General features: G+C 48.5%; 2 protein-coding genes across 2 annotated transcripts; both read right to left on the bottom strand.

The window, feature by feature from the left end:
* Positions 1-2,564: 2,564 nt before the first annotated feature.
* On the bottom strand, positions 2,565-4,142 carry LOC137816930 (uncharacterized). The gene is made up of 2 exons (XM_068620105.1): positions 3,479-4,142; positions 2,565-3,211 (listed from the first exon to the last, which is right to left on the bottom strand). Exons 1-2 carry the CDS (start codon positions 4,140-4,142, stop codon positions 2,565-2,567), a joined length of 1,311 nt encoding a protein of 436 aa, XP_068476206.1.
* Positions 4,143-6,236: 2,094 nt separating this feature from the next.
* On the bottom strand, positions 6,237-7,409 carry LOC137816929 (uncharacterized). Its single transcript, XM_068620104.1, has one exon. It carries the CDS (start codon positions 7,407-7,409, stop codon positions 6,237-6,239), a length of 1,173 nt encoding a protein of 390 aa, XP_068476205.1.
* Positions 7,410-10,613: the final 3,204 nt, after the last annotated feature.

The raw sequence follows: 10,613 nt of genomic DNA, 5'->3' as shown, positions 1-10,613 counted from the left end.
CAAGTCTTCAAGTGACGTAGGACAACCCAGCGTGCCCCTCAGACTGCCACCTCTGCCACTTCCTCCTCACATGGGGCCGACTCTTTGAGGGAGGACCCTCCAAGCGCCACCTCACCTCCTCGATCAGGGGCCTTGGAGGGTCGTGCTGATGTTGATCCTGAACCTACCCATCCAGAATTCCCCTCGCCCATCTGGGACTCGCTGAGGGGCTACCTAGAGAGGGAGTCTTCGCGCGGCCAACATGAAGGGCCCAAGAGAGAAGGCATTTACTATTACTTGGGTGCCTTCATGTCTTGTGCCCACACCTGGCATGCGTAGGCCAAAGCCAAAGGCGTCGAAGCCTCCGCCTTCCAAACGTTGGAGAAAGAAGTCACCTCCCTGAAAGAGGAGAAGGAGAGGTTGGCCACTCACTGGGGGCGTCAAGAAGATGCTTACAAGGCCTCTCTGAGGGTGGCGCAGAAGGCGAAGGAGGAGGCTAATAAGCGGTTGCATGAGGTGTCGCAAGCCCATGCTGAACTCCTTAATCAGGTGGTGCCCCTCCGCGTACAAGTCGTTGATCTTGAAGCAGAGGTGGAGACGTCAAAGGCGCAGCAAAAGAAACTCGAGGACCAGTGTGTGGATCGAGAGCAGACACTGGGGAAAATTGAGGTCACGCTTGAGGACAAGACTAGTGAATGCTCCCAGCTAGCCGCCAAGAACGCCACCCTCCTAGCCAAAGTCCAAGAGTTGATGGCTGCTTTGGCCTCCAAAGAACAAGAGATGACCACTCAGGCTGCAAACTTCAAGGTTGCTGAGGAAAGGCTAAACGAGGAGGCTGCCACTGGGTTCACCGATGGGTTCGCAGAGGCTCTTGTCCAAGCGGCCTATGCTAACCCCAACATCGACGTCTCTGGGTGCAGCCCTCTAAATGAAGTGGTCGACGACAAAATTGTGCCCTTGGAGGTCTCTGAGGAATAGCCTCTTTTTGTAACCGCAACAAATATTAATTGTACCTATCTGTAATTATAGCTCTTGATTGTGCTTAAATGCCTATTCGAACTTTGTCTTTGCCTTCTCGTGTGTCTTTTAGCTTCTCTTACTCTCTTATCCTTGGTAACTCGTGCTTCCATCCTTCTTCTTCTTCTTGCTCGTTGGTTTTTACTTGCCTTCTGAACTCATAAAAGTCTTCAACTCGCTTTGTACTTACTTGTTTAGAGCCCTCTGGCACTCACTGCCAAAGGCATTGCTGGCTTTTCCATCACTTCAAGATGGAAAAAGGGGGTCTCATCTCTTCTCTGGCCTCGACATCGCTCAGGGGCGAGGGAGGACTTGATCTCTTTTATGGCCTCGACATCGCTCGAGGGCGTGGAGGGCTTATCTTACCTGCACTGTGTGTCCACGCTCGAGGAAAAACCTACTCTGGGTGTCCTCAGCGTGTCTAGACACTTGGGACGAAAGTCGCGCTTCGGTGCCCACGCCCATGGAGAGGCTTATACAACAACGTCGTATCGTCCATGGGGTGTTTCAAACACCAAGGCAACTTAGCCCTTATCTCTGCACGCTTGGTGCCCACGCATGAGGAGATGCCCACCCGGAGGTAGTGTCGTTTCGTCCCCAGGGTGTCTGAAAACACCAAGGCGATCAGTGTTCTTGGTGCCCACGCCCAGGGAGAGGCATGTTGTAAGCATCGCCATATCGTTCCTGGTGTGTCTAAACACCAAGATGACCAGGGGTTTTGGCGATTACGCCCAAGGAGAAGGTTTCCCGAAGGATGGCTCTTCTCCTCGGCTGCGCGTATCTGCACCAAGTGTCCTGGTTCTCCACTGCTCCGAAACTCCTTACTGCCTGATGCCCACACTAGAAGGAAACACCCCCCGCCACTTCCTTGCGAGGTGTCTAAACACCAGACACCGGGGCTAGCTATTCATACCTGAGGAGGGGGCGTCCCGAAGGAATCCCTTAATCCCTTCCTAGGGACCAGATACCCGGATTTTAACTTATGTCTAACATCTGACACCGGAGTTGGCTATTCATACCTGAGGAGGGGGCGTCCCCAAGGAATCCCTTAACCCCTGCTCAGAGACTAGACACCCGGATCGTAACTTATATTGAACATACCTGTTATCTTGATCTCTGGGTGAGTGCATGCGCTCCTACTACTTGCTTCGAATTTTGACGTCTGTCCCTTTAACAGGCGAGGCCTTCTCCTAGTCGCGCCTTGTCCGGGCGACGCCTCAACTTGGAGACACTTCATTTTGGCGACGTCCCAACTTGGCGACGCCTCATCTGATCCCTACGTCTGGCGATACCTTAACTTGGCAACGCCTTATTTTGGCGACGCCTCGTCCCGGCGACGCCTCATCTTGGCGACTCCTTGTCTGGGCGACGCCTTATCTTTGCGACGCTTACCTCAGGCGACGCCTTGATTCTTTGTCTTTTGTTTCTTAATCTTTACTCTTATACTGTGTGAAAGGGAAAAATTGAGAGAAAGTTTTCTTAAACTTATTTTTACTTGGGTGACCTCAATAAAAAACCCCTAAGAGTGAAAAAGAGTGTCCCCTTTACAACTGTGTATTTCATGACTTTCAACTGAAATAAAATTTTAAATTGGCCGCATTCCAACTGCGTGGAATGGGCCCTCCTTCTAGAGTCTTTAGGTTGTACGAACCGTTTCCCTTAGCTTCGGTTACTTTGAAGGGTCCGGTCCACTTGGGAGACAGCTTGTTTTCCAACTCGTAAGGATGAGCCTTCCTCATGACCAGATCACCAACTTGGAATTGTCGCAGCTTCACCTTAGAGTTGTACTGATGCTCTGCTCTCCTCTTCACAGCTTCAGCCTTTATCCTTGCTTCCTCCCTGGCCTCGTCCAATAGGTCTAGATTCACCTTTCTCTCCTCATTGGATTCTTCTGCCACAAAGCTTAGGAAACGTGGAGAACTCTCGTGAATCTCTACTGGGATCATGGCATCTGACCCGTATAGTAGGCTGAAAGGCGTCTCCATGGTGGAGGATTGAGGCGTGGTGTGGTAAGCCCAAACTATTCTTGGTACTTCTTCTGCCCACGCCCCTTTAGCCTTCTCAAGCCTTCGCTTCAATCCCCTCAGCAAAACTCTATTCGCTGACTCGACCTGCCCATTCGTCTGGGGGTGTTCAACTGATGCAAACACCTGCTTGATTCCTACTTCTGCACACAACTTCCCCAGCTGTTGGCTCGCAAACTGAGTGCCATTATCTGAGATGAGACGCATTGGCACTCCGAAACGACACACAATGTTCTTCCAAACAAAGTGTTGTACCTTGTGCGCAGTGATTTGTGCCACCAGTTCTGCCTCTATCCACTTCGTGAAGTACTCGATGGCGACTATCAAATACTTCGTCTGCCTTATCGCCAGAGGGAAAGGCCCCAGAATATCAATTCCCCATGTGTGGAAGGGCCATGGGCTATAGATCAATCTCAGCTCCTCTAGAGGTGCCTTATGCCAGTCTGTATCAATCTGACATTGCTTGCATCGCTGGGCGTATCTTACACAATCTTCCCTTACTGATGGCCAATAAAACCCAGCACGAATCACCTTGGAAGCTAATGATCTTCCCCCCACGTGACTTCCGCAAATCCCCTCGTGAAGCTCTGACATGATCCTCGTGCACTCATTGCCACTCACACATGTCAGAATTGGGTGCGTAAACCCATGCCTAAATAGCACTCCAGCAACGAGGGTGTACCTTGCAGAGTTCCTTTTTATCTTCTTTCCTTCTCCAGGCTCTGCTGGGAGAATTCCATCTGCAATGTATCGCTTATAAGGCGTCATCCACGTGTCGCTTTCCTCCAAGGCGCACACCTTCATGCCCTTCTCTCCTTCTGGCGAGGCCGCGTAGGTGCTTATGCGAGGTGCCCTCGTCGTATCTTGAATCAAAGAGCGATGGCTCTTTGGCTTTCCTCTTGCTGCGCTAATGTGAAGGACATCTACCCTGTTGTCCGCCACGAACTTTCGCAGCGTTTTGAGCGTCTCTTGGATGACTGTCCTCTGCCTTCCCCCCTTGCCTGAGCTGGCCAGCTTGGCAAGCAGGTCAGCTATGGCATGTTGCTCTCTAGGGACATGCACCAACTCGAACGCAGCGAAGGCTCCCTTCAACACTTCGACGTACCTCAAGTACGCAGCCATCTGTGGATCCTTTGCCTGGTACTCCCCTGTTACTTGTCATGTGACCAATTGTGAGTCACTCTTTGCCAGGAGGCTTTGCGCACCCATCTTCTTGGCCAAGAGCATTCCAGCGATCAGCGCCTCGTACTCAGCTTGGTTATTTCTTGCTTTGAATGTGAAGCGTAAGGCTTACTCGATCAACACTCCGTTGGGCCCCTCCAAGATTATTCCAGCGCCACTCCCCTGCTGATTGGAGGACCCATCCACTGAGAGCATCCACTGTGACCCTAACTCCACCTCTTGAGGGTCTCCTCCTGGTGAGAGCTCTGCTACGAAATCTGCATAGACTTTCCCTTTGATGGACCCCCTGGGTTCATACTGGATGTCAAACTCTGACAGCTCCACTGCCCAGGGAACCATCCTCCCAGCTACATCTGGCTTCTAAAGTATTTTTTGGATGGGGAGATTCGTCATCACCACCACTGTGAAACTGTGAAAATAATGTCGGAGTCTCCTGGCTGAGAACACTACTGCTAATGTCGCCTTCTCCAGCGACTGGTACCTTGATTCTGGGCCTTGCAAGGCCTTGCTTACGAAGTAGATGGGTCTCTACACTTGGTCTTGCTCCTGGACCAGCACTGAGCTGATGGCCCACTTTGTTACTGCAAAGTACAATCGAAGGGGGACGCCTTGTCGTGGCTTGCAAAGCACAGGTGGCGTCGCCAAGTATCCCTTCAATTTGAGGAATGCTGCTTCACATTTATTTGTCTATGCAAAACGGCTATTCCTCTTGAGGCACTGGAAGTAGGGGTGGCCCTTCTCCCCTCCAGCAGACACGAACCTTGACAGGGTCGCCATCCTCCCAGTCAATTGCTGAACTTCTTTAACTGAGGTTGGGCTCCTCATGGCGATGATAGCTGCACACTTGTCAGGGTTCGTCTCTATCCCCCTTTCAGTGAGCATAAATCTCAAGAACTTTCTCGCCTCCACGCCAAAAACGCATTTCTCCGAGTTCAACTTGAGGCGGTATCTGGCTATCGTGGCGAACAGCTCTTCCAGATCCGCTGCGTGCTGCCCTCTCTCATGCGAAGTCACCACCATGTGATCTACGTAGGCCTGTACGTTCCTCCCAAGCATTGGTGCTAGGACCTTATCCATTAGCCTCTGATAGGTGACGCCTCCGTTCTTCAGCCCAAACAGCATCACCTTATAATAGTAACTGCATGTCTCCATCATGAACGCCGTTTTACACTCATCTCTTGGGTGCATCTTGATCTGATTGTAACCCGAGAATGCGTCCAAGAAACTCAGCATTTTGCAGCCCGAGGCGCTGTCCACCAATGCGTCGATGTTGGGCAGCGGGTACGAATCTTTGGGGCACACCTTGTTCAAATCCGTGAAGACGACGCACATCCTCCACTTCCCATTCGCCTTCGTCACTAGAACTACGTTGGCCAACCACTCAGGGTATTGTATCTCCCTGATGTGCCCGGCGCTTAGCAACTTCTGCGTCTCTTCCTTCACGACGAGGCATCGTTCTCCGTTAAACTTCCTCCTTCTCTGTCGCACATGGCGAACCTTGGCGTCCATGGTAAGGTGGTGGCACAAAAAATCTGGGTCGATGCCTGGCATGTTCGCCGCAGTCCACGCGAATGCATCTAAGTGGTGTGAGATCACTGCTGCCACTTCATCTTGTTCTTTCTGGCTCAACAAACGTCCCAATTTGAACACCTTACCCCCTATCTGCCTTTCAACCACATTGTCTACTGGTTTGGGTCACTTGCCACGCACGCTCTCTGCACGAGACTCATTTCTGTGATCCTCTTCTATTGGCGTCGCCCTATCGGATGCATCAGGCGTCGCCTTCCCCGACGCTTCTTCCATGGGCGAGGCGTCACCGTATCTTTCTTCCATTGGCGAGGCATCACCGTATCTTTCTTCTGCGCGCGAATCTTCTATAGGCGTCGCCCCTGCGGGTGTGGCCTCGACAGGCGTGGACTCCGCGGGCGTCGCCTCTTCCAAGGGTTCTAACTCCATTCGCGAACCTGAAATTGGTGGTCGTTCGATCACCATGACCACACCTCTCTTTGTCTTCAGACTATTTTCATAACATTTTCAGGCCTCTTCTTGATCTGACTTGATTACAATCACTTTGCCACTAAGATCTGGTAACTTCATTTCATGTGACGCGTGGAGGACACTGCCCTTAGCATCTTCATGTGGTCTGTCCAACAAGATGTTGTAGGCTGAATTGGCGTTTACTACTAAGTACCGAATACTCTCGGTACGTGATGCCGCTCCATCGGTAAACGTTGTCCTTAGCTCTAGATAGCTACGTACCTCGATTGGGTTGTCCGCGAACCCATACATACATCCGGTGTAGTGCCTCAACAAGTTAGGGGACAACTGTAGCTTGTTGAAGGTTGACCAAAACATGACATCTGCGAAATTGCCCTGGTCGACGAGCACCCTATGCACCTTTCTTCCGGCGGTGATGACCGAAATGACCACTGGGTCATTGTTATGTGGGACGACGTCACGTAGGTCAGCTCTAGTGAACACGAGGTCTGACTCCCACAAGTCATCCGAAAATTCTTCAGCAACTGAATTCACTGACCTCACATATCTCTTACGCTGAGAAGCAGTGGGTCCTCCTCCGAAAAAGCCACCAGAAATGGTGTGCACCTCTCCATGGATTAGCATTTCATGCGCCTGACCCTCCTCTGGTACCGCCAGGGTTGTGGTCGCAGCAGACCCAGCAAGATAATCCTTTAGGAAACCATTCTTCACAAGCTCATCCAACTGATAGCCCAACGCTAAGCAGTTGTTGATATGGTGCCCGAACGCCTCGTGAAACTCGCACCACGACTCTTTGTGGGGTCCCAGCACCTTGTCAGACTTCACCGGTGGCCTCAACCTATCAGCTATGTTGGGCACAACGATGAGGTCTTTAAGTTCCACCACAAAATTGTGCCTCAAGGGTCTATTTTCTTCCCTTTTTCCCTCTGCTCGACCCCTGGGTTGGGTCTTCCTTGCCTCGTAGGGGCACTTCCTGTCTTGGTTCTTCCTCCCTGTCGCGGCCTCGTGGACCCTGGCGGGTTGTGCGTGCGTCTGTGCTCTTGGGCGCGCGGGCGCAACACTTCTGCGTTTCTCATACACTTCACCCTCAGAGGCGATGTGTTCCACCGTGTGACGCCTTATCTCAGCAAAAGTCTTGGGGCGGTTGCGGATGATTGACTCGCAGAAAGGCCCAGGGCACACCCCTTTTCTAAATGCGTACACGATCATGGGCTCTTCTGTGGTGCCAACCTTCACCACTTGCGCCCCAAAGCGGTTTATGTATTCCTTCAAGGTCTCGCCTTGATATTGCTTCACGTCGAACAGGTCGTATGAAACCGGGGGTGGAGCCTTGTTGGCTAGATACTGCTCTCTGAATAACTGCGAGAGCTGTGCGAAAGACGTGATATGACCCTCTGGGAGGCTGATGAACCCGTCATGGCCATCCCAGTCAAGGTGCTCATGAAGAGCTTGCACCTTACGGCGTCGGAGCCGCCTACCAGCATCATCTGTGTGTGGAACGCAGTGAAATGCACTTCAGGGTCCTCCATCCCTGTGAAGGTTACCTTGGGCCCCATGAACGTGTTGGGGATCTCCGCCTCCAAAATCGGCTGCGAGAACGGCGTGGAGAACTCCCTCGGTGGTGTGAAATGCTCAGACTCATCTATCTCGCGCTAAGCGCGGCGCTGCTCCTCTTTTGTGCGGTGGAGCTATTCATTTCTCGCCTAAGATGCTGCGAGATTCGCTTGCATGCGCTCTTGCTCCACTTTCGACGCTGCCATTGCTTCTTGTAATCCTTGCATCATACCCATGAGTTGTTGCATGGTCATCTCTTCACTCTCAGCGCGCGTCGAACCTTGTCTCGTGGACCTCATCATCTGGAACTTCTCCTAGCTGTTGTGCAACTCCAAAGGGCAAAGGAACTCGAACTCGAACGAACGCGATCGCACGGCGACTCAACCAAAAGCAATTGGTGAAAACTGCACCAATTTCTCAATGACAATGGCTCTTGGTAAAATCTCGAGGGAATTGGGTTGGAAACTGCAACTGGAACTGAACTCTTGAGGTAGGACTGATGTTTTAAATCGGCCCCACGGTGGGCGCCAAATGTTCCCGCCGGTTGACTAGGATCGTCTTTGCGCGTGGCTTGTCCTCGCGAGCTAGGGCACCTTCATTCTGCTCCGTCTGTGAGTACCTGAAAAGAAGTGGACAAAGGGGTGCCCTCGCGGCCGTTTGCACTCCGACGATCAAGTCAGCTAGCGAGAAACATCAAAGGTGACGCACCTCCGTATCGGAACACCGTGAACAGATGCTTTGAAGGTGGTCAAAAATGCTGGATAACTAATGCTTTCTTCCTTAATTGTCTGTGCGTACAGTGGGTGCGCGAGCAAAACAATTAGGGTTTATGTGTGTAAAACTGAGTTTGATCTTTGTTTCAAACGTCTCAAGCCCCTTTTCAATGTCTCCAGCCTTCAAAGCGTATAAAAACGTTCAACGCGTTTAAAACGTTCAAAGCATTTAAAGCGTTTAAAGTGCTTTAAAACGTTCGAAACGTAAACTAAATTAAAGCGTACCTTAGCAAACTTTCAGGAAAACATTGATGTTTCAGTGCTTACTGCCACGTGTTCCTCTGACTTGATCGCTACTCTACGTGGAGGGCCTCACAGTGCCGTAACCCAACTTAGGGACATTCCATCGTGTAAGTCCTCCTTCTTCGAAGTGCATCTGGCGCAAGGGGTGACTTTTTGGGTGCCAACTCATGCGCCCCAACCTCTAGTCACTTGCCCTGGGAGTGTATCTGCCTTTCTCTCGTACCATGCACATGGTTCGCCCCTGGGCGTGGCCCTCTCATGGGTCGTATCTGTCCCAGGGGCCCCCAGAGGTGGCGTGGGTACTTCACAAGTCCGGTTACTCCTCATTGGTACTAGAACTATGGTCTTGAAGCCACCTTTCTCTTCTCTTAATTACTGTTCTGAGGTACTGAGGCCTCTCGCGGCGTCGCCCCCTCCACGGTCTTTCCTACCCATGGGTATCGGGGGTGACACCGTAGATGCGTTAACTTGGCGACGCCCTAACCTGGCGACGCCTCATCTTGGCGACGCCTACACCTGACGACGCCTCATCCTGACGACGCCTCATCCTGGCGACGCCTACACCTGGCAACGCCTACGCCTGGCGACGCCTCATCTTGACGACGCCTTAATCGATCGACCTGTTGACTTTCTTCCTTTAGGCCCCCTTGAGGGGTCCTAACATACGTTGACTTTGACTTTGACTTTGACTTTGACTTTGACTTTGGTCAACGTCCAAGGACGGGATGGTACAGATTGTATTAGGTGAAAATATATATGTTGTAAAATTTATTATTATTAAAATATTTCAATTTAAGGTTATATAAAATTATTTATATAAGACACTATAAGACATCTCTATGCATCTTTATTGAAAAAAAAAATTAAAATATATACCTACATAAATTACAATTATTTAATTATTTATTAATATATTAATAATATTTTATAAATATAATCTTTCCCATTTTATAGATAAAATCTTTCTCGTGCAAAGAGAGGGGTTAATCACCTAGTAATGTATATATTTATTGTCGATGATCTTTGATTTAGTGAAGGTCGTCCTCGTTTGACGTGACATCTTTGCGAGTGTGGAGCGGCAATCGGAGAAACCAATCCCTATAAACGGAACATTGCTGAAAAGGGAACAGTTCAACTGCACTAACTAACACTAATTTAATCTTTAATAACACTAATTAAATTAAAGATTAAATATGTTTATGATGTTAATAATATAATATAAAATTGATTGTTTTAGGTTCAAGTTTTATTGAATTTAAGTATAAATAATATGAAAATAATTAAAATAAATTTTGTTATTACAATTATTTTTACATATAAGAATCTTTTCTAATTATTTTCATACGATCATAAATATTTATATAATCTAATATGAAAACTAATTTAATCATATAGTATATTATAAAATATATTTAACTCTTAAATTAATTAGTAAATAATTAGAAAAATTAAAAAAAAGTGTTAATAAATAAATTAAAATGAAGAAAAAAAAAAGGAAGTGAATGTACGTTGAGAAAAGAGATAAGAGGAACGTTGGGTTAAAGAAATTAAAGAAATTGAATGTCTCTTTGTTGACTACGAGTTTGATGTTTTTTAAGAGTAGATTTTGTTTTGATGTTTTTATCAAGGAGTTTGAAAATGTTGTAATTTATTTATTTTTATTTTTTTTCTGATAAAAAAAGTATAACACTAAAATTCTAGTACCTAAGATCATTTGTAATATATTCAAAAGATTCATATAAAGAAATAATAAATTAAAATACATAATAGTGGAGATGAAATCAAACTCATTAGAAAAATCGAAAGTTAGATAAAAATACATTATCTTACCAATACTTTATAT

The sequence above is a fragment of the Phaseolus vulgaris genome, unplaced genomic scaffold (assembly GCF_000499845.2).
Source record: "Phaseolus vulgaris cultivar G19833 unplaced genomic scaffold, P. vulgaris v2.0 scaffold_13, whole genome shotgun sequence".
Taxonomy (NCBI): Eukaryota; Viridiplantae; Streptophyta; class Magnoliopsida; order Fabales; family Fabaceae; genus Phaseolus; species Phaseolus vulgaris.
The sequence above is the reverse complement of the archived record's forward strand: the minus strand, read 5'-3'. Positions and strand labels throughout refer to the sequence as shown.

What these genes read in the sequence shown, in the direction of transcription:
- LOC137816930 (XM_068620105.1), bottom strand. Translation starts at nt 4,142, where the DNA reads ATGGCTGCGTACTTGAGGTACGTCGAAGTGTTGAAGGGAGCCTTCGCT. An exon ending in CGCCCAGCGATGCAAGCAAT is followed by an intron (nt 3,212 to 3,478) that starts GTCAGATTGATA and finishes GTCTCATCTCAG; the next exon opens with ATAATGGCACTCAGTTTGCG.
- LOC137816929 (XM_068620104.1), bottom strand. Translation starts at nt 7,409, where the DNA reads ATGATCGTGTACGCATTTAGAAAAGGGGTGTGCCCTGGGCCTTTCTGC.